The sequence below is a fragment of the Propithecus coquereli genome, unplaced genomic scaffold (assembly GCF_000956105.1).
Source record: "Propithecus coquereli isolate 6110/MARCELLA unplaced genomic scaffold, Pcoq_1.0 Scaffold208, whole genome shotgun sequence".
Lineage (NCBI taxonomy): Eukaryota > Metazoa > Chordata > Mammalia > Primates > Indriidae > Propithecus > Propithecus coquereli.
In genome coordinates, this window is record NW_012145856.1 from 1,569,015 (window position 1) to 1,593,138 (window position 24,124).

The 24,124-nt window shown below is 43.7% G+C and overlaps 1 protein-coding gene across 2 annotated transcripts in view; it reads left to right on the forward strand.

The window, feature by feature from the left end:
* POLR1A (polymerase (RNA) I polypeptide A, 194kDa) overlaps positions 1–24,124 on the forward strand; it is a 74,848-nt gene that overhangs the window by 21,941 nt on the left and 28,783 nt on the right. The window contains exons 8-14 of one of the 2 annotated variants that reach the window (XM_012644253.1): positions 170–275; positions 614–776; positions 3,292–3,462; positions 3,583–3,705; positions 5,956–6,186; positions 11,230–11,484; positions 15,852–16,043. In XM_012644253.1, coding sequence (XP_012499707.1) covers positions 170–275; positions 614–776; positions 3,292–3,462; positions 3,583–3,705; positions 5,956–6,186; positions 11,230–11,484; positions 15,852–16,043 — 1,241 coding nt within the window. Of the gene's footprint in view, positions 1–169; positions 276–613; positions 777–3,291; positions 3,463–3,582; positions 3,706–5,955; positions 6,187–11,229; positions 11,485–15,851; positions 16,044–24,124 lie in introns of those variants that run through there. The other variant, XM_012644254.1, reaches the window with a different exon arrangement.

A 24,124-nucleotide genomic window follows, 5' to 3' on the forward strand; every position in this document is an offset into this window, starting at 1 on the left:
GAGACTCTGTCTCAAAAAAAAAAAAAAAAAAAAAAAATGTAATCTTACTCTACATATTATCCTGTATTCTGTTTTTTTAATCTCACCCAGTACTATTTTTGTGCTTGTCCTCCCATGCCCTTATTGATAGATTTAAATGATCTCTCTGGCTTATTTATTTCAAACACAGGATTCTTTCTGAATTACCTTTTTTCGGGACTGGATGATGTTGGCACGGAGTCCAGATTCAATCCCAGTATGTTCTTTCTAGATTTCTTGGTGGTGCCGCCCTCAAGGTAACGTCTTCTAATTAACTTATTTCACCTGAAAAAGGTGTTTTGGGTTTTTTTTAAAAATTATCTCATCTAAAATGTCAAGAAAAGGTTTATTGAGGAACTGAACCTGACCTCTAGGAGGGGCGGAAGGGGCAGGGCACTGAGAAACAAAGCAGTAGTTCACTCCAGGTTCCAGGTGGCGGGAGTCCTCTCCTCTCCATGTGTTGTGAATGCGATAGGAATGTTGGTGGTTCTGAGCATGGTGGGGTGTGTTGCCTCCAGTAGGCATGGGTCAGAGGCTGAAGAACACAGCCCTCCCTCATGCTAAATATTCATTGATTCCGCATGTCCCTCTGCAGGTATCGCCCTGTCAGTCGCCTGGGGGACCAGATGTTCACCAATGGCCAGACGGTGAATTTGCAGGCCGTCATGAAGGACATTGTTCTAATCCAAAAGCTTCTGGCATTGATGGCCCAAGAACAGAAGCTGCCATGGGATGTGGCCTTGTCCACCATCCAGGAGGTCAGGGCTGCCCTGGTGCTAATGTCATAGTTCACACACTTAGTTCTAACTGTGCAGTGTGGATGCAGACACTGTGAGTGCCGGGAAATGCTGGCCGGGATGTTCTGTGCAGCTGGCAGAATCCTGAGTAGGGCCTATGGGCTTGGGAGGCACCTAGTTAACATCATGGGGACAAGCACAGGCCTGAGTATGGAAAGGTCTGGGTTCTGGTCTAGATTCTTCCCCTAACAGTGCCTGATGACGTTAGTTGACTCACTTTAATTTCTTGGACTATTCTCCACTGTAAAAATATGTGTGGTTTATGTTGAGATTTCACACCTAGGCTGTTCTGGGCCCCAAGCTGTTGGCAGCTCTATAAGGAACAGTCTACTTCCCTTGGGCTCTAGAGTGTCCCTCCTGGGTCACAGTGCTAGAGCTCACGTCACCTGGCTCTGTTTTGGGCTCATTAATGTCTCTAGCATTGGGGTCAGGAAGGCAGTGTTGTGAATGGGAATTTCCCACCATAGGACAATCTCAACTAACATTTCCTGAGCCCCTTCAGTATGCTAAGTCCTGTGCTACATCTTTAGTGGGCATAAAGATGATTCGGGCACTCACAAAGCTTGCTGAGGTCACTGAGATCCTTCCCAGCTCTGAAACAGTCTCTGGATACAAACAGGCAGGGCTGTCTCCAGCCTTGGGCGGAGGGCAGATAGGTGGGGCTCTCAGAATCCCCGCTGCTGGGACAGTCCTGTCACAAGGTGGTGCCACTGTCTCCTGGATACTTAGCTCTGGGTCATCCAGCCTTTTTCCTTGGAGCTTTCTTTGGTTTTGCTTAAGCTTTCTGATCAGCCAGTGGAGGTGTGCTTTAAAACTCCTTGGTATAAGAGAAATCTGCCGTCTTCATGCCTTAGTCCAGTTTAGGAGAGAAGACTGTAGGATAACCATATCCAGTGACCAGGGCTGGGAATTTTATTTTGATATATCTTAAAAATAGGGCATCCCCCCTGTCAAACAGAAGCCTGGTCTCTACAGAAACAGCATCCTCTCTGATTCCTAAGTCACAGTACCCTCCTTCCCTCTGTTTGACAACACATGTTGTTGTTTCTTCCCCGCCTTGCTTCTGTGTTCCCTGCTCATGTCAGCCCCTGCCAGGCGCTGTCTGGGCACTGGAGATACGCCAGTGAGATACGGTCTCACTAGCTTCACAGGTGACCATGTAGCCCTGAGCTGGGTAGTGCCATAAGCAGTGAGCTAGGGCACCTGTCATCATGTAGGTGACTGTCTCTCCGTGTGAGGCTCCTTCAGCCAGAAGGCACTCTGAACACGGCATGTAGAAATACATTTGTTTTCTCTGTAAGTAAAGAAGATGCCTGTATTCCTCAGGGTCAAGGATAAGCCCCCTTCATCGCTGTTGGGCTCTCATGACATTCTCATTTACTGGATCTTCTCTCACCTTCACCCCTCCCACTCTGACACACTGCCAGGTTTTGTCTCTCATCTGACCATACCGAAGGACATGGAATCGTGTCTATCTCCTTGTGTCATACTGAGCCAGATGGGGCCAGTAGGTGGTGCCCTAAGGCAACTTAAGGCCTCTGTGTATTTCTGTCCCCTGGGTAGGTAGGGGGAGAAGAGGAGGAGACAGAGCCAGAGGCAGAAATACTAAATAGGATCAGTTAAATATTCCAACGAGGCTTGGTAATCAGCCAGTAACTTGACATAGCCCATTTGGGGACCCACATCTTAACTGATGACATGGAATATCATGTGGCAAACATTTTTGCTTTTAAGAAAACGAAAATGCAGTTTCCACCTGCATTTTTATAAGTACTTTGGATCAAGTTTTTCCAAGATCATAAATAAAGCTCAGTTCTGGCAGAATAATAGAGCTTTGTAAGAAAAGTATTGATGTGGGAAGGACTTCTAAGGTTGCCTTAGGAACTAGATATTAAGACATTTGGCATCAGCAAATGTCTCAAGGAAGGCGCCTGCTTGGCCACCCGGCTTACACCTGTAATCCCAGCACTTTGCGAGGCCAAGGAAGGAAGATTGCTTGAGCCTAGGAGTTTGAGATCAGCCTGAGCAACATAGTGAGACCCAATCTCTACAAAAAATTAGAAAATTAGCCAGGTGTGGTAGTGCATGTCTCTGGTCCTAGCTGCTTGGGAGGCTGAGGCAGGAGGATTGCTTGAGCCCAGGAGTTTGAGGTTGCAATGAGCTATGATGATACTCTAGCTGGGGCAACAAAGTGAGACCCTGTCTTAATAAAAAAAAGAAAGAAAGAAGAAAGGGGCCTGCTTACAAATTTTGAGTTCATTTTACTACTTGACAAAGACAGGGTGGTAAAAATGTAATGGGGCTGATACTTCAACTGGCTTATTAGCACTGTGCCTCTGATCAGGTTCAGAGGACATAAGACAAACTACAGAGCTCATCGTTGTCAGAGCTAGGGTAAGAAAGAAAAATAAAACCAAGCCAGGCTTTCTGGAGTTTTTTTCCATCATGCATGTTTTCTTGGTTTTTATCTTCCCAGGAAAAAGATTCTTCGATTGCTATTGACCGATCCTTTTTAAGTGCACTTCCAGGCCAGTCCCTCACAGACAAACTTTACAACATTTGGATTCGCCTTCAGAGTCACGTCAATATTGTGTTTGATAGTGAGATGGACAAATTAACGACGGAAAAGTACCCGGGCATTAGACAGGTGAGCAATAATCTGCTAGCTGAAGAGGGTGAACAGTAAACACGTTTGTATTGAAACAAGAAAAGAATAAACATACTTGAATTTTTTCTTAATGTTTTGTATGGACTTTTCTCCGTGAAGATCCTAGAGAAGAAGGAAGGCCTATTCCGAAAGCACATGATGGGAAAGAGAGTGGACTATGCAGCCCGTTCAGTCATTTGCCCAGATATGTACATCGGCACCAACGAGATTGGAATTCCCATGGTGTGTGTAGAGGGGCTCATTTGCTCCTGGTGGGCGGGAAATGAGATTGCCGGAGAGGGCTGGGGTAGGGTGTATAGCAGATTGTGGTGGCTTGGGTGGGGTTGGCTTCTGCTTCTTCCTAGACAGCCCCCGTGGAGGGGACTTGAGACTTTGTGATGGCATTATTCTCACTCCTTGCTAGGCCTCCAGACACCTTCTGCCCACTCAGGAGACCCATGCCCTGGGGCACCAGGAAGCTGAACACAGGGAGTTCCAAATCCCTGCCCACATATCTTCCCCCTGCCCACCTTGGCTCAGTCTTTAAACCTTCCTTGTCACATTGAATACGTGACAGAGGAGAGGAAGCGGGCAAGGGGAATTGCACCCCTGTGTGCTTTCCAGGCAACAGGCATGTGTACTCTTGGCTCCCAGGGACAGGAAGGGGAGAGAGCCTCCAGGGAGAAGGGGGGTGTGTGTCGTCCACCCCTCCAGTTTCTCCTGGGCATAAGCCGCTCACCCTGTCCACCCATTAGTGTTCCTCTGGGAGCCAGCTTCATTTTCCCACTTCCCCCGGCTCACGCAGGTGCTCATTAGCAGCAGCCCTTTAATCGACTTCCTCCTTAATGGGCCTTGAGGTCAGTAATGTGAAGATGGTTTAATTCCCTCCGTGGAGAGTCTCATTTCCTTGCATACCACCCACTGCACGGCTCTCACAGTCTGGTGATGAGCAGAGCTGAAGTGTTTGCATCGTCCTGTGTACGCGCTACTCGTCTCTTGGGCGCACTTTCGCTTCCTGGACATGGTGTATCGGGACAAGAGTCGGAGAAGGCTCAGTCCTGTGCCCACTGCCTCCTGGGAAACATAGTCTTTGCATCCAAAAGCTGTGTCAAGGGGCAAGGAACAGCTTTGGGAAGCCCAGTGGTGATATTCACCAGTCTGAGGCCTTGAGGAAAAGCCCACTGCCTGTTTGTTGCTCTCTCTGGACAGAGGACAGGGGCCACTCCTGTTGGTTTTGATCTCATGGTGCCTAGAGTGTCCCCAGACTTAGGAGAGACCTTTTATGCTGCCTCTCTACCTTCTTGGGGTGTTAGGCCTCTCTTTGTTGGATTTTGGTTCATTTTGTAGTGGCTTGTCCCCTGAGGAGAGACTAAAGTCACCCCTCTGCCTACTCCAAGCTGCCCCAGGTCTCGGGGCCATGGTGGCTGGACTGGGGATTAAGTGTTACTCAGGATGGCTAGGAAGAGCAGAGCGAGTAGAACTGCCTCTGGCGCCTTGCAGCACAACCTTCCTGTAGAGCACTGTTGACAGGTGTTAGGGAGTAAGGAAGTGAGATAAGTTTGGGCAGTGAGCCAGAGACCCAGCGGTGAAGCACACAGACCGGTGAGCGTGCTCCCTTGTAAAGCGATGTTCGGGGGTGGAGACAAACAGTAAACAAATAAACAAGTGCATAAATGCTCAGTGAGACAGTGATAAGTGCATAAGCAACAGTAGAGCAGGCTCAGACTGGGGAGGTCTCCTAGAAGGTGCCTTTGCACAGGGACCTGGACAGAGGTGGACAAGCTCATTTATGGAGGACTTGTCAGAGTCTTTGGTGTATTTGTGTACATTTCGAAGCATCAGGGGTTTATGATATTCAGTAGCTCTGACTCAACCAGGGACCTCATTTTTCTTGGCGTGGATCACAGGCTTAATGTTAAACAGAGCACACTGTTTTCTCGCAAATCAGAGGAGCACTTGACTTTAATGTCAAGCCACACCTTGATTGTGGTAGCTGCTAGAATTCCTGAGATTTTGATGCTATGTCTGGGCTCAGGGAAAGTGCCATGATCAACTAGTCATGTCTGCTGGGGTAGAGAAAGGATGCAGGGGTATTCCAGGACAGGTATTTGCTCCCTGTCTCGTGTGAGTGCCCCATGCTATGTTGCCTTCTGTGGGGACTTTGAATTTATTGGCAGACAAGGAAATGAAATTTTAGAGTGGGTTAAAAAGAATTCTAATGTGTAAACTGCAACACTTAAATTACTTTCTCAGACTGACTCTGCTAGAAAAGGAAGCCCAAGCTATTCCCTTAAGGGAACAAGTCTGGCAAAATGGCTCAGTGCAGAAGGCAGGCAGGATGCTGCTTTACTCACCGAAAGGCCTTCTTGGCCACGTCAGATAGCTCCTCCACGTCTTGAGGGAAAAGTCACACAGCCTGTTGAGTCAGAATTAGGGACCATAAGACCTTTTTCCTCCTCACCCTGAATTTCTACATCCATTCCTCATTTCTAGGTATTTGCTACAAAACTGACCTACCCTCAGCCAGTTACCCCCTGGAATGTTCAGGAACTGAGGCAGGCAGTCATCAATGGCCCCAACGTGCACCCGGGAGCCTCCATGGTCATCAACGAGGATGGCAGTCGCACAGCCCTGAGCGCCGTGGACATAACCCAGCGGGAAGCCGTGGCCAAACAGCTCCTGACGCCAGCCACGGGGGCACCTAAGCCCCAGGGAACAAAAATTGTGAGTAGTGGGTAGGTTTGGCCAGGGGACCCAGCCAGTTGCCTGGGACTGCCCTGTGAATGCTGGCTGTCAGCTGTGGCTCCAGTGAGGGCTGCCACACAAGTGCATCCCCAGGAGGAAGCTCCCCCACACGTGGGTGTCCTCTAGGTGCCTTGTGGAGCTCACCTTGTCTCCCAGGTGGAGCCTGCGCTCCTAGGGCACGAACACCAGGATTCAAGATGCATTTGGCCATCCCACACCATGCAGCACAGTGCTGGGCGCACATTGGATGCTCAAGAAATGCTCTTTAATAACTCATTTGTGGTCTCAGGGGAGGAGAATTTGCTGGCCTTGAACAGGGCTACTCAAAGGCCAGTACTCAGATCAGCAGCAGCATCTCTGGAGCTTGAGAGAGGTGCAAATTCTCCCCCATCATCTCTACCGAATTAGAATCTCTGGGAATGGGGCTTGGTAGTCCTTCTTTAATAGACCCTCCAGAGGGTCTTCCTGCTGCTAAAGTTTGAGAACCACTCTTACAAGGAAATGCTCTGTGCCAGTGATAACCGACAGCTGACAAGTTGGCCATTGCTAATGCCTGCCCATAGTGCTGTGTCAAGGGATCCTTGAGGCTCTTTCTAGATTCCACTGGAAAGAGCATGTGTTGACTAGCAGTGTTGCTAAGGATGTGAGATCAGTGGGTGACAGCGTTTGTGTCTGTGTCAAATAATAGCTATTCCTGCTGTGGGGGGGAGTAGCAGATAACCAGACAACAGTGGTGGAAGTTGTTGGAGAGAAATGGATTCAATTTGGATGTGACTCATGAGGGACTATCCAGAGTCAAGGGGTGACTGACTGGGTTTTCCTAACCCATCTGCACAGCTGGAAGGCCTCTCCTTGCCCTCCCCGATCTGCACCCCATCGCAGACCAGCCCTTCTTTAGCACTGGGTTCAGCTCCACAAAGTTCCTGTCAGCCTTGAAGGAACTCTGGCAGAACAGAGAGGGAGAGGAAGTGCTCCTGACCTTGTCTCAGTGGCTCTTGGTACCCATCGTTCTTCACCGCAGGGCCTCTCCCCTTCCTCTGGTTCTGACAGCTCTCCTGGGGTAGAGCAGTAACACCCAGTTTTCTGCTTTGGTGACAGACACACATGCAGACACAGATCAAGTCATCTGTTTTGTTTTCTTCTAGTGCATGAAGTAAGACTTGTCTTCGGGTTCATAAGATTGTTCTGCCTTTCTTAAGTGCCCGGTATTTTTCTAGAAGCTGTGCGAGGAATGCTAAAAAAAGCAAGGTGTATCTTGCTTAACTTTTGGTGAGGCCAGGCAAATATGAAATGATCTTCCTGCTAACTCAGTCAAACATGTGAAGCAGTCTCCTCTCAGCAGGATATGATGAGAGGGAAACTCAGAGAGGAGAGAGCCGTTAAGGGGTCAGGAAGTGCTGAGGCGCCACTGAATGCTAGCGCTTTGCCAGTCCCTATGGATGGGACCCCTGCCACCTGCAGTTGACAGCATGGTGGGGGGACTGCCAGGAAATGAAGGTGTAAACGTATTACCTGCTGCTAAGGGGTGTGGCGCACACCATAGGGAGCAGCGATGGCATCCCGTGACTCTGTGCACAGGATGCTCAGGAGTAAGGGGTCCTCTTCCTGAGTGTTCGGGGCGAATGGGCAGGGAGAGTTTGGAGTCATTAGGAGGTGACTGTGAGCAGGGTATCAGGCCAGCCCGGAGGGCTGCAGGTTAAACTGAGGGCAGAGAACTCCTGCTGTTCCCTCAGGTCTCAGCAAAGCCCTCATTCCTCTGGGGTCAGAGGGTAAACATTTCTAGCTTTGTGGGCCATACAGGCTCTGTTGCAACTACTCAGCTCTGCCCCATAGTGCAAAAGGAGCCACAGGCAGTGTGTGGATGGATGGCTGTGGCTGTATTCCAATTAAACTTTATTTACAAAGCCAGGTGGCCAGGCTGAGGACTTCAGTTTGCCACTCCCAAAACCTGTGTTAGGTGTCCCCACCACACCCCGTGTCCATGCTCATCCCTCTGCCCCTTGTAGCTCTCATTGCACTGTGTCGTCACTGCATGTGCACCCGTCTCTCCGTCCTTGAGTTCCTCAACCCTTTGAGTTCAAGGGCAGGGTGTGCTCTGCTCCTCGCTCTCCCAGCGCCCAGCGTGCAGGAGGCACCCGGGAAACCTTGTGGAGTGCGTGCATCCAGGTTGAAGTGTGGGAGGCTCTGAGGTGTGAAGGTGTGGTCCAGGGGCAAAGACAGGATGTGACTTTAGGAAAGAAAAGTGGTTCCTACATCAGGACTGGGGACTAAGGATGATTAACTTTATTTCCCCAAATCTCAATAATGTTATATGTGATACTTCCACATGTGATAATAAGATACATGTGTGCTTATAAATTATTTGTAATTTTTAAAGACTTTGGCTAATGTGTTGCATATAGGCCAGGACAGGGCTGAAGCCTAGGGGAGGCGATTGGGAAGGAGAGACCGAGGTCCAGGTAAGGATGAGCCGCAGGGTAGCTGCGAGAGGAAAGGGAAGCTGAAAGGACCTGTTTCCCCTGTGAGGTGTGAGATCTGCCTCTTCCCTTGGGCCTTGTAAATAAAGAAGGAAGTGGCCAGGATGGCCGAGTCTCACTTCCTGCCCAGTAGTCTGCCAGAAACAGGCTTTTGGCTCCAGGCCTGCCTCTGAAAACTCTGACCCGGGCACTGGGGCACGCTAATTTTCACTGCAGTATTTATTTAGAGACAAGAGAAGGAAGGGCCTTGGGTTTGGGTTGGCAAGAGAAGCACCCTGCGTTCCAGGACTTCTGTTTGGATTGGCCAGTGCCTGCCTGGCTGGCCTGTGTACCTTCCCAGCTGTGGCAAGTTTGCTTACGCTGAAGGATGTCTCAAATTTACAAGACTCAGATCCTAGGCCCAGCCAGGCTTTCTGGGCCTGGGCCACAGGTCTGGGTGGTTTTTCCCTTGAGAGGCTAAAGAAAGAAGACCTCAGGCTCATGACGTAGTCAGACAGCAAGCAGCCAGTGCCCCGGGCAGATGCTCATGGGAACTCTCAACCCTCAACATTCGGGTCTCCTTGGAAACGCGGGACCTGGGGGTGGAGAGGGGAAGAGTTGAATTCCTTGGGGAACAAAAAGACGGATTCCATGCCAGGTGCTTTTAGGACTGCCTTTTAGCATGCGAGGGTTTGGCCCCTGCATCCCTGAGCTGGAGAGAACTCGTAGCCCAGCTGAACAGGAATGGGGCGCATGGTGGTGGGGGGCATCTCTTACTAACTCTAGCCTCTCTCTTTAACCAGCTTTCTGATACAGCTTCATAAATACGACAACATAAGAAGGAACTAGACTTGAAGTAATCTGTCGTTTTCCCCAACCTGTTACCTGCTGCGATTTAGAGGAGATTTGGGGTGAGGGTGGTATTACCAAGTCCCCAGAGTTCCTTTGGGCTGCCAAGGGAGGCCTTCAAAATGCCGACCTTGCAGTTAACCTTCGCACGTTTATCTTTAAGGTGTCATTTATGTTCAGTATTTAGGAAGCCCAGTAGTTAACGTAACAACAGATAAGGGCCCTAAAAGGCTGAATGAACCTAGGAAAGTCAGCTTTGTGAGAGCGTGTCTGTCGGAAGGACTCAACCAGCCATGTGTTTCTGAGGGGAAAAAAGTGTGAGCAGTGGTTGTCTTTGAGGGGTAAAATTACTTGTGATTTTTTATTCTCTTCTTTAAATTTGTCTATGTTTTCTGTTTTCTTCCCCCTCAGTGGGCATATCACTTGTGCAAGTTTCCTTGCTTTCTTAAAAAAATAATTGAAGATGTTTTAAAATTTTACAGAAGAAATACTTGTTCATTGTAAGATGAACACTACTAAGAGGCATAAAGGTAAAAGTGTGAATCTGTACCTCACTGTGAGGAGACCGTAGCAACAGCTTAGGGATCCAAGCACCCCTTTCCCACATAGACACACACAGACACAGACACACACACACACAGGAGTTGGATTGGGTTTTAAGTTGCCTCATCCCCTCACCTTACATGCCACCTGGGTTTTTTTCTTTGCTATAATACATTCCTGCCATCACTGCAACCTGGAATATATTTAACTTAGCCTTTTCATCATTGCATAATGTTCTGTAGTACGGATACACTACAATTTATTGCCCCTTCTGTGGGGGGCAGCTGGGTTATTTTTAGTTTTGCCACCATAAACACTGCTACATAAACAGACACATTCACATAACCTCGTGTTGGTGCTTTTTTTCTTTTGCAAAGCCAAAAGGACATGTGTTTTAGATGTTCCAATAGCTATTTTTTTTCTTTTTTTAAAAAAAATTTTAAGACATAGGGTCTTTCTATGTTGCCCACGCTGGTCTTGAAGTCCTGGCTTCAAGGACTGCAGCCTCCCGGGTAGGTGGGATTACAGGCATGAGCCACTGCACCTATGTCTAATAGCTATTTTCAAACTGTTTTCCCAAAAGACTGGCAACTTTCACTTATTAATTTTTTCAAGTTCAGTAAAATGTTTTCAGAGAGTGTTGAACTGGGAACCAAGTACCCTGTGTTCCAGTTCTGGCTGTGCTGTGTGAAGTTGGAATTCTACTTCAAATGTGGAATTTCTACTTAGAATGATATACTCACGTTATTACCTCCGTGGGGATTTAAGAGGTCTGCCAAACACAAGGGTTTTACGGTGATGTGCAGGTATGCAGTCTTGAGGAATTGTATCCATTTCTTCCTTCAGATTAATTTTCAGAGGGATCCAGGAACCTGGAAAAGCTGTGCATCTCTGAGGAAGACAGAGATTACTGGACAGAGTCTCTGATCTTACCTGTTCCTTGTACTTCAGAGCCCAGAGCCACGATCTGGGTTGTGTAGGGCCAGGACCAGAGATGCCTAGGAACTGTTTCTCAGAGGTTTCTAGGATTTTGCTCCAGATTAAAAATTTAGTTGACTAGAACTAAAGAAAAACGAAGCCACACTCAGGCCAAGACAAGGTGAGCCCTTGGAAGGAGAAGTGGTGATGCTGAAGTTGCCACTGATCACCCACCTGTCCTCCACTCTGCCCCCAGGTATGTCGGCACGTGAAGAACGGGGACATTCTCCTACTGAACCGGCAGCCCACCCTACACAGACCCTCCATCCAAGCCCACCACGCTCGCATCCTGCCTGAAGAGAAAGTCCTGCGGCTCCACTATGCTAACTGCAAGGCCTATAACGCCGACTTTGACGGAGACGAGATGAACGCCCATTTCCCTCAGAGCGAGCTGGGCCGGGCTGAGGCCTACGTCCTGGCCTGCACTGATCAACAGTACCTTGTTCCCAAGGTAGGTCTGGCCTTGAGGCTGTCCCACAATCATCACCACCATGACTTGGCACTTTGAACCTGGTCCTTGCCAGCTCTTAGGGTCAGTGGGCACAGTGGGCAGCTCTAGGGCAGGGGGATGTGGAATAGAGAGGGTTCTAGTTTCTTCCAGGTGGGGTTTGTAGCCCGCTAGTTGCTTAGAGGTGGGGAAAAGTTTCTGTCTTGCTGCATCTTAAAATGTAAGTCAGGAGAGAAATTATGACAGCCATCCCAGAAAGTCAAGTTTAGTAGCTGCATGATACATCTTGTCTTCCAGACTCATGTTTGAATTCTACAACTTATTAGCCCCTGGCAAGCATTAGCATCCCAACTTTGACAGTCCTCATGGTCCACAGGTGACTTTGATCCTTTGAGTTCTAACATGCGTGAGTTTTAAGAGGCAGCCTAACCCCCAGGGCCCAGATGAGACCCCCTGCAGCCTATGAAGGCGTCTCCTCTCCTCTTCCTTCTCTCTCCACGGTTGGTCCTCCAGGGCAGCCTATGTGGTCACGGCTGATAGGAAGGATATAACTGACTCATGGCCAGGAGTGGCAGGGACCTCAGTCAGTGTGTGCTCGTGGGAGAGACAGAGTGGGGAAAGAGGTAGGCTGTGGGGAAAAAAGGACAGAGTATATTCCCGTCCCCATTTACCCCTCACCACCTGCCTAAATATCCGAGGTCTTTTAAATTATAAGCTGTTTGCATCGCAGTGATTCACAGTTGCACATCATTCATATGGATTGTGGGGGAGTATGAAAGAACTAGTAGTAATAATAATATAAAACCACAGCTACCATTTCTCAAGTACTTTTTCAGTGCCAGACACTGTGCAAAGCACTTCGAGGCTTCCCATTTCATCCTCCCCACAGTCTTTGGAGGTAGATGCTATTATGTCCACATTTTACAATCGAAGAATTGATGTAACTTGCCCAAGGACACCCAGCTGAGAGATAGGAGGAAGGAGTAGGAGCGCCCAGATCTCTTGGGGTTTGTTCTGCAGCAGCGATGGAGAGCTATTTGCCTGGGGAGCGCCAGGGGCTGCTTGGAGATGTCCAGCATCGATTAGCACTCTCTGCTCCTTGGGACTTCTCTCCCCACATCAGCCATCTGCCACCCGGGGAATCAGGCTGGTGGCCAGGAGCCCAGTGTCCCAGCCCCTCTTCCCACCAGACACACCACTGTGGCTTCATTTGGGTCCCAGTTGTTTGAGCTGTTCTTTCCCATCTCTGCCCACCTTAGTAGGCTGTGATTAGCAAGGAAACTAACTGTAGGAAGAAGAGGTGAAGGGCCCATTCTGATCACAATTTTATTAATTTGAAAATTAGCTTTTCATGCTTATCACTTAAATAATAACAGTAGTGGCTTTGGTGGTGATAGCAGCCTTATGAGATCGATGTGATTTTCAGTTGAGGAAACACAGAGTGTGTAATCTGCCAGCCAGCAGCGAGGCCGAGACTCAAGCCCCGCACCTTGGGTCTCCCAAGCTCCTATGCTCAGCGGCATGTGTTCTTAGCCTACTTGACAGGCGGGGTTGGGCCTGGGAGGGGAGGGCACGTGGGGAGAAGCGGCTCCCAGGATTATGCTGGCTCTCTGACTCTGCAGAAGCCGACTCACATTACACCAGAGGGGATACTACCAAGGAGCAGCAAATGGATTTTGGCTGGCAGAGTGACCTGTGGGCATTAGCTACATGGGGAATTGAGGTGCTCTGAAGTCCCCAGACCAAAGACCTTGAATGCTCTGTGCGTGATTTTGATTGCATAAGGTGCAAAGCCATTGGAGGATTCATGCTTACATTGTGTCCTGCAACGGGCTGGCTTATTTAAATCCATGTGGGCCTTGTCACATGCTCATATGCCTATGAGTTTTAGGTCAGGCTTACACTCAAGGGAGACAGGAGAATACAGGTAAGTAAGCTTATACCAATAAATGAATTCTTAAAAAGTAAAATATCTCATGGGGTATTTGTTGCACTTTCAATCAACTTCTTTTGTTAGAGATAAAGAGCTTTTTGGTTCTTGATAAACTTTTAGTCCTTGGTATAAATGCCAAGAGGTAGAATCCTTGTATTTGCTAACAGTTATAAAAATACAACATGTTTTTGGTGGCAAAGTCCTAAGAGGACAAGAGTTGGTTGGGTTAAACTAGGAAAGCCAATTTTGGGGGTTCATTTTCTTAGTGTATCTTTATTTCCATTTGTTTCCATTTCTCTTTGTTCATTTTTCCATTTCTTTTCTATTTCTAGGTTCTCTTCCCTAACTAACCATAGTACCAGATAATACATTTTATTGTTGGTTTTATGTGCTTAGTAGAGTTTTGTGTTGTCTTTTTACTTAAAATAGCAGTTGAATGGAACTCCAGCTATTTCTTTTCCAAGAAAAGTTAAACTTTTCATTTATATGTTTCTTTTGGGATTCATTTCTTTCTTCTCTTTGTTGTATTTATGGAGGGCCCACGCTTTGTGGAAAGTTTTTAAATAAGGCTCGAGACATAGTTTTCTGACTTCTACTTAGTCAGCTAGAAAATTCAAGTCACAGAATACCCTATTCTCTAAGCATCCTGACCAAAGACATTAACTGTAATGTCATTTTCCTATGCTATTAAGTGGAATAGTATAGCTGACAATTTTCTGGAGTTTTGGTTCGGAGATGTTCTTTCTGATCCTAATCGGGACTTAGGAAATTCAGAATTATAAGTAGACCCTAGAATTTGGGATTATTGCATTGAAAGCAATTTAACCATTAAAGTAATTTTCTAGTCATGGGAAAATCTGGACAGAGAGGGAAAGAGGTACTGAATATATCACATATCTTGTAATTGTGTTCTTTAAAGGAAGAGAACAAAAGAAAAAATCTATATCTTCTCCAAAGTCTGTGGGATGAGTCAAATGGGTAATATTGGTTTCGGAGTTTCCCCCAAGCAAAATAAGACCATCTATAGAATGAGATGTAGAATATAATTTTTTAATAATGTTAATAAGTCAAAGCCTTCATAAGAAAGGTTGTGTGCTCCCTCTGATCTTGCTTAACATCTGTGCCACTTTTTCAGCCCATCTGTAATAATTGTGCGTTTACATAGAGCCCATCACCATTTGTCAGGAATCCTTTTTAGCCTTTGAATTAGTACATGTGGTTAAATTCCTGGCGCTTCTCCACAGCTGCGTTTGTGAGTTCCTTTATCCTTAGTTATGAAACATGGCCATACCATTAGCCAGTATTTACTAAATAATTAAATGATTATAATCTTTAGATCCAAGGCACGGTTTTTCTCAAATTCCTGTAAACATCGAAAAGTTTGTAAAACCTACATCTTCAAGAAGAACGTCAGTGAGTATAGCTATTTTTACTTTAGTGTGTCTTCTGTTGCCATGAGTACAAACCCAGCAGGTAAGATTCAGGAGACTGGGGACCTGAATGGCTGTGAAAGTGTCAAGTGAAATCAATGTGCTCACCAAATCTTGGGCTTTTTATAAAAGCCCTGTTTGGGCATCTGGTAGATAATAGCCTTTATTAAGGGCCCATCATGAACCACATGCTACATTGTGAAGAGATACTAATAAGGTACATTCTTTCCTTCCATGATAGGTACATCAGGGCCCTCTCAGGGCCCTCTTGCTAGGAACCTGTGACTGAACCCCTTCCTCCCTGCACTGACCCACTTTAAGTTACCCCTCAGGCCTCAGCTGTAACATTGACCCCCAGAGAGACAATTCCTGACCACCACCAACCCCAAATCTTTATTATGACCCATCCTGTTATTTTCCTGCATGGGATTCAAAACACATGATAATATATTTATCCAGTCGTTTGTTTGCCATGTAGCTCTTCCTCATAAAAGACTGTGTCTGTTTAGTCCACTAGAGTAGGGCAAAAGTCTACCCAGTGCCTCGGCATACAGGAGGCTTTCAATAAATATTTGTTGAATGGATGACTGATTTATAGGAGAACCAGGCAAGAAATGTGTGAAAAATACTAAGGCATAAAACCAAAGTATAAAAACAAGAACACAACCAACAGCAGCCAGACCAAATTTATGCATAAATGCCAAAAATATGCTGGAGTAACTAGAACCAGATGGGATTAAGCAGAGAAGTCTTGGGGAACTGAATGAGTTTGAAGCAGTTTTGATACAGGACAATAGGCAAATGGCAAAAGTAGAAGCCAGTGGTAATCCCTGGTCATGTGCTTTGGGAGAGGGTTTGCTGCCAAGCTAGTGCATAGTGATGACATGGGCAGGACAGATATGTGGAGGGCTGTTGCTAGAAGGTGGCTTCCAAGCACATGATTAAGAATTAGAGTTTGACATAAAATTTATCTTCATTCTTCTTTTCTTATCTGTTTTGGTTTGTAGGATGGCCAGCCATTGGCAGGATTGATCCAGGATCACATGGTTTCAGGTGCAAACATGACTACTCGGGGTTGCTTTTTCACCCGGGAACAATATATGGAGCTGGTGTACCGAGGACTCACGGACAAAGTGGGGCGTGTGAAACTCTTTCCTCCTGCCATCCTGAAACCCTTTCCACTGTGGACAGGAAAGCAGGTAATTGGGAGAAAACAGCACGTGTATATAAGAAAAGGAAACAGGCCACTCATGTAAAAGGTTTCATTTCCAGGAGATCCCATGCCAGAGACAGAGAAATAACTAATCAAGCAATAGTCTTACTTTCCTCTCCCTTAGTTTGAGGTTCCTGAGTCTGGGTGGTATCTTAGGGAGTGTCTACTAAGAGTAGGCTGCATTGTTTCTGTCCTTTGCCTTTAACTTAAACTTGGTGTCCTCATACCATATACGATGGTAATAAGCAGTGGTGCCAGTAGTAGTAGTAGTAATATTTGTTGGGAAGTACTGAGCACTTTGTTGAGTGCATTAGATACGTTAACCCTCACAACTAACTCACAATGCAGAGACCATTATTATCTCCCTTTAGCAGATGATAAATTACGTTCCCAAGGCTATAGGAGACAGAATTGGGATTCAAACTTAGGACTTTCCAACTCCCAAAGCATCACACCATACTTCCAAATCATGAGGTGATCAAATAATGAAATACATTTAAGTCTGTGGACCTGGGGCTTGACTGGTTACAATTGTTAAACCAACTTTGCATTCCTGGGATAAATGGTGCTTGATCATGATGTAGTACCCTTTTTTATATATTATTGAATTCAGTTTGCTAAAATTTTATTTAGAATGTTTTTACATATGTGTTCACGAGGGATATTGGTCTGTGGTTTCCTTGTAATATCTTTATCCAGTTTTGGTGTAAAAGTAATGCTGTCCTCATAGAATGAGATGGGAGGTTTTTCTCTTTGGTTTTCTGTAAGAGTTTGTGTAATACAGTATTGGGTATTATCTCTTCCTTAAATATTTGGTAGAGTTCACCAGTGAAGGCATCTGGGCCTAGAGTTTTTTTGTGGGAAGGTTTTAATTGAAATTTCTATCTCTTTAATTAACACAGAGCTATTCGGGTTATCTATTTCTTCTTGAATGAGCTGTGGTAGTTTGTGTTTTTCAGTTCGCCTAGAAGTTTATCAGTTTTATTGCTCTCAAAGAACCAGCTTTTGGTTTTATTGACTGTGTTGTTTCTCTGTTTTCTATCTCATTGATTTTACTCTGGTCTTTATTACTTCCTTTCTTCTATTTACTTATGGTTTAATTTGCTCTTTTTTTTCTAGTTACTGAAGGTTGAAGCTGAAGTCATTGATTTGACATACTTCTTTTTTTTAACATTGGCATTTTATGTGTAAATTTTCCCCTTAAATTCTGCTTAAGTGGCATCCCACAAATTATATGTTGTGTTTTCATTTTCATGCACTTCAGAATACTTTCTAATTTCCTTTTTGATTTGTTTTGACCCATGAGTTATTTAGAAGTACATTACTTAGTTTCCAGGTATTTAGAGATTTTCCAGATATCTTGGTTACTGATTTCTAATTTAATTCCCCTGTGGCCAGAAACCATACCTTGGATTCTTTTAAAATCCTTTATACTAAATAAAATTAGAAAACAGGCCCAGGTTTTGCTTCTGTCGTGGGTGAGATTTTTCAGTATTTCTCGAAAGGTTGGTACAGGGTATGTTTTTGCAAAAAGGTGAAAAGGGCAAGAGTGACTACATTGCACAAGAATTTGTTAATGGCTCATTCTGGTTCTACAGATAAAAACCATGTTTAGAATCAGGAGATAAGGAACTTAGCTTAGGAAGTTTATTTCTACTGCCCCTAAGAACGAAGTCTTAGGCTCTTTGTCCAGGACATTTCATACAGCCTCTTGAGTGCGTTTCTTTCCATGTATGAATCAAAGGTCTCTCATCATTTGTTGAAAAGACGTACAAAGATAGATGTGTCTATCATTGCAAATCTCAAGTGTGTAGCACAGTGAACGTTCATAAAGTGAATATACCTTTATAAACTGTCACCCAGACTAGAAAGTGGAATATTACCAGCACCCCCAGAAGAATCCTCTGTGGCCGCTCCCAGTTTCTCCCCCTCCCCAAAGGTAATTACTAACATGACTTCCAACATTATAGGGAAGTTTTGTCTTTTTTTCAACTTTATATAAGTGGAATCATATAGTAAATCATATCTTTTTGTGAGTTACCCATGTCATTGCATATAGCAGTAGTTTATTCACTTTCATTACTTTAAAATATTATATGAACATGCTATCATGTATTTTTCCATTTTGTTATTTATGGATATTTGGGTTATCTTTAGTTGTCTTCATTTGTCTATTACAAATTGGACTACTGTGAACATTCTGTGTGTCTTTTGTTGAATATATATGCATTTCAATGGGTAACCAAGGCATGGAATTGCTGAGTCATAAGAGATATGTTCAACTTTAATAGATAGCTTAATAAAGAGTTTTCCAAAATGCTCGTAGTGCTGTGCACTTCCACCAGCAGGACATGAGCGTTCTGGTTGCTCCTTATCCTCAGTAGCACTTGGTATTATTGTTGGGTTTTTTTCTTTCTTATCTATTTAGTTAATTTTAGCCATTCAAATGCGTAGTGGCGTCTTACTGTTTAATTTGCATTTCCTTAATGACAAGAGAGGTTACATACCTGTTCATAGGCTTATTGGCCATTTAAATGTCATCTTTTATGATTTACCTGTCAAAGTCTTTTGTCTGGTTTCTATTCTATTAATATGTGATTTTCTTACTGATAGAGGTTTTTTTAAAATATATTTTGGCATAAGTCCATTGCCAGATACGTGTATTGCAAATACCTTCTACTTGGTGGCTAACCTTCCCACCCTTTCACCTGATGCCATTTTCTAATGATCAGAAGTTCTCACTTTAATGCAATACAATCCCCTAATCTTTGGTTTTTAATACTAGTCCTATATAGAACTATTTGCTTGCTCTGAGGTCTTGAAGGTATTTCCCTCTGTTATCATCTAGTAGCTTTATTGTTTATAACTTTCACACTTAGGTCTGCTGTCTGCCTGAGCATGGTTTTTGTGCATGTGCACGAAGTGAGGTGGGGTCCAGGATGCATTTTTTCCCATACAGATATCCAGTTGGTAGAACATCGTTTGCTGAAAAGTCCATTTCTCTGCTGCTCTTTAGTATGTCCTGTGTCATAAATCAAGTAGTTGTGGATCTGTTTCTGGACTGTATTCAGTTCCACTGGTCTGTTTGGCTCCACTGCACCATAGCACACTGCCTTAATTACTTTAGCTTTATAATAAATCTTGACTTCTACTGGTAAAAGCCTACAGCTTTGTTCTTCAAGACTATCTTGAACATCATTGGGCCTTTTATTTCCGTATAAATTTTAAAGTCAGCTTGTAAATTTCCACACAAAATAAAATATCTGCTAGGATTTTTTTTCTTTAATTCATACATATGACTACATTTAAATCTGCCAGCATTTTTTATTGGGATTGCATTGCATCTGTAAGTCACTTCGGGAAGAATTGACATATTTACATTATAGAATCTTACAAATTATGAACATACAATGTCCTTCAATGAGGTAAAAGTTTTATCCCTCTTTTTGTTAGATTCATTCCTGGATGTTGCTATTGTAGATGATATTGTTTATTAAATTTTCCAATTGGTTTATTAGATTTACAGTTGGTATATGGAAATACAATTAATTTTGTATATTGTCCTTGTATTCAACAACCTTGCCGAATTCAGTTATTAGATCTCTGCCCTTCAAATTCTTTTTTACCGTAGAAGTAATACAAGTTTATTGTTAAATAAAAATACAAAAACATAAAAGGAAAAAGGGAAAAATTTTCTCCTTCCCCAGCCCTACCGTCCATGTGCACACATACCTGTAAGGAAAATAAATAAGAATGGGATCACATGATGCTATCCTTGGGGCTGCTCAGAACCATGGACCATGACTACATTTGACATTCACTTTTGAGCCTGTGTGTAAAACCACCTCTTTAACCATGATATCCTGGTACCTGAAGCATGCACTTCCCTGAACGCCAGGCATATGTATCTCTCAGGTTTGGCTGGTCTGTAAGATGGCTTACTTTGATGAGCCCCCAGGTCCTCCAAAGGGAATTCTATTATATCCTGCAGTCCGTATTTTTAATTTGGACCACCCTAAAATACTCCAAACATGACAAGAAGTTCATTTAACTGTTTTCATGTGCTACGTTGACAGAAACTTTTTTTGTAATTGCGTTGTGACTTTTTTAGTTTACCTGAGGTACTGGGAGGCTTCTTCTGCAACTATACATGTAGATGCACTTCATTCTTTTTAACTCCTCTTGTGTTGTATTCAGTGATATGGCTATGCCATAGTTGATCTAACTGTCCTTCTGTTCATGGACCTTTACCTGGTTTTTACTGTTCTAACCAGTGCTATGGTGAGCAATCATTTCTGTCTATACTGGTATACTTGCATTGGCATATATTTTAAATAAATTCCTAGAAATATGATTGCTGGGTCAAAGGATATACACATTTCAAAAAATTTTTAAAAAGCCATTTAATTTTTAAAACATTTTTTAAAGCTTAGTATAAATTACAATTCACATAGATATTGTTAACCTTCACAATTTAACAGAATGTTACAGATGTCTTTTTTCCCTAGCATAGTTTTTGACTAGAAAGTAAATTATACACTTCTAGAATGTTAGGGCAGAAAGGAACCTTAGTTCCTCTTGTCTGACCCCGTTGTTTTTTTTGTTTTTTGGTTTTTTTTTTGAGATATAATTCATATTCAGCATAAAGTTTACCATTTTAAAGTATTTATTTCGGTGTTTTTTAGTATATTCACTGTGTTTCTCAACCATTACCACTATCTAATTCCAGAACATTTTGATCACCCCAAAAAGAAGCCCTGTGCCTGTTAACAGTCAATCTCATTTCCTCCTTCCTCCCCATCTTCTGGCAACTACTTTCTTTCTCTATGAATTTGCTTTTTGGGCATTTCAAATAAATGGTGTCACATATGTGGATTTTTGTGACTTGCTTTTTTTTTTTTTTTTTGAAATTGGATCTCATTCTGTTGCCTGCGCTAGAGTACAATAGTGTCTTCATAGCTCACTGCGACCTCAAACTCCTGAGCTCAAGCAATCCTTCTGCCTCAGCCTCCTGAGTAGCTGGGACTACAGACACACACCACCACTCCTGGCTAATTTTTCTATTTTTTTGTAGAGATGGGGTCTCACTCTTGTTCAGGCTGGTCTTGAACTCCTGACCTCAAGTAATCCTCCCACCTTTGCCTCCCAAAGTGCTAGGATTACAGGCATAAGCCACTGTGCCCAGCCTGTTTCTTTTACTTAATACGTTGTCAAGGTCCATCCATGTTGTGGCATGTAATAGCACTTCATTCCGTTTTATGGCTGAAGAATATTCCACTGTATTAATATGCCACATTTTGTTTCTCCATTTGTCAGTTGATAAATGGATAATTTGGGTTGTTTCCACTTTTTGGATATTACAAATAAGCCTACAGTGAACATCTGGGTACCAGTTTTTATGTGAACATGTGTTTTCAGTTCTCTTGGGTATATAGCTAGGAGTGGAATTGCTGGGTCATATAGTAATTCTATGTTTAACTCTTTTGAGGAACTTTCGAACTATTTTCCAAAGCAGCTTTGCCATTTCACATTCCCACCAGCAATGAATAAGGGTTCCAATTTCTCTACATTGTCACCACTTACTTTTTGTTCTTTTTTTAAATAGCCATCTCAGTGAATGTGAAGTGGTATCTCATTTTGATTTTTATTTGCATGTCCATAGTGACTAACAATATGGAGCATCTTTTCACCTGCTTATTAGCCATTTGTAGTATCTTCTTTGGGGAAATGTCTATGTAAGCTCTTTGCCCATTTGTTAATTGTCTTGTGTTTTGGTTGATGAGTTGTAAGAGTTCTTTATATATTCTGGCTGTTAGACCTGTATTACATATATGATTTGTAAATATTTTCTCCCATTCTGTAGGAATTTTGAAGTCCAATTCATCTGTTTATTTTGTTGCTTGTGCTTTTGGTATCATAGCTAAGAAACGCTTGCCTTATCCAAAGGCCATGCAGATGTATAGCTATGTTTCCATCTAAGAATTTTATCGGTTTAGCCCTTACATTTAAGTCTTTGATATATTTTGAGTTAATTTTTGTGTATGGTTTAAGGTAGGGATCTAATTCATTTTTTTATATATAGATATGCAGTTATCTCAACACCATTGTTGACCAGACTACCTTTTCCTCATTGAATGTTCTTAATGCCCTTGTCAAAAATCAGATATAGATGTGTAGGTTTTATTTTTGGCCTCTCATTTCTGTTCTGTTAATCAATATGTCTGTCTTTATACCAGTGTCATCCTATCTTAATTTTTATAGATTTATAGAAAGTTTTAAAATCTGGAAGTGTGAGTCCTCCACCTTTGTTCTTTTCTAAGATTACTTTGGCTCTTTAGGGTCCCTTGCATTTCCATATGAATTTTAAGACCATCTTGTTTGTTTCTGCAAAACTGGCAATTGGAATTTTATTAAAGATTGCATTGAATATGTAGATCAATTTGAGGAGTGTTGTCATCTTAATGGTATTAAATTTTCCAATCCATGATGTTTTTACATGTACAGGCATACCTCAGAGAGTTATTATGGGCTCAGTTTCAGACCACTGCAATACAGCAAATAGCACAATAAAGCAAGTCACATGACTAAGCAGTAGGTCTCAACAATGGACTTAAAATATTCAGTAAACCATGCTGTAAACAGATGTGCTGTCATCCAGGCTTTGTTGTTCCATTTATAGAGCAGAGTATTTTTAGCATAATTCTTAAGGGCCGTAGGATTTTTAGAACAGTAAATGAGCACTGGCTTCAACTTTGTCAGTCACCAGCTACGTTAGCCCCTGACAAGAAAGTCAGTCAGTTCTTTGAAGATTTGAAGCCAGACGTTGACTCCTCTTTCACTATAAAAGTCCTACATGACATCCTCTTCCGATAAAAGGCTGTTTCATCTACATTGAAAATCTATTATTTAGTGTAACCACCTTCATTAATGATCTTTGCCAAATCTGGAGAACTTGCTGCGGCTTCTACATCAGCACTTGCTGCTTCACCTTGCTCTTTTATGTTACGAAGACTTTTTTCCAGCCTCATGAATCAACCTCTGCTAGCTTCTAACTTTTCTTCTGCAGCTTTCTCACCTCTCTCAGCCTTCATATTACAGAATTGAAGAGAGTTAGGGCCTTGATCTGGATTAGGCTTTGGCTTAAGGGAATGTTTTGGCTGGTTTGATCTTCCATCCAGACCACTAAAATTTTCTGCCTATCAGCTATAAGATGGTTTCGCTTTCCTGTCATTCTTGTGTTCGTTGGAGTAGCACTTTTAATTTCCTTCAGGGACTTTTCTTTGCATTCACAATTTGACTGACTGGTGCAAGAGGCCCAGCTCCCGGCCTCTCTCAGTTTTTGACTTGCCTTCCTAACTAAGCTCAATCATTTCTAGCTTTTGATTTAAAGTGCAGATGTGTAGCTCTTCCTTTTGCTTAAACACTTAGAGGCCATTGTCGGGTTATTTTTTTGTTTGTTTTTTTTTGAGACAGAGTCTCGCTTGTGTTGCTTGGGCTATAGTGAGTGCCGTGGCGTCAGCCTAGCTCCCAGCAACCTCAAACTCCTGGGCTCAGGCGATCCTCCTGCCTCAGCCTCCTGAGTAGCTGGGACTACAGGTGCGAGCCACCACGCCCGGCTAATTTTTTATTTCTATTTTTAGTTGACTTGCTAATTTTTTCTATTTTTAGTAGTGACGGGGTCTCGCTCTTGCTCAGAGCTGGTCTTGAACTCCTGAGCTCAAGCAATCCTCCCTGCCTCGGCCTCCCAGAGTGCTAGGATTATAGGCATGAGCCACCACGCCCAGCCCATTGTCAGGTTATTAATTGGCCTAATTTCAGTATTCTTGTGTGTTAAGAGAATAGGGAGGCCCAAGGAGAGGGAGAGAGATTAGGGAATGGCTGGTGGGTGAAGCAGAGCACACACATTTACTGATTAAGTTATGGGCACAGTTTGGGGTGCCAGAAAACAATTACAATAGTAACATCGAAGATCACTTATCACAGATCATAATAATAGATATAACAATGAGGAAGTTTGAAATATTATGAGAATTACCAGAATGTGACACAGAAACACAAAGTGAACAC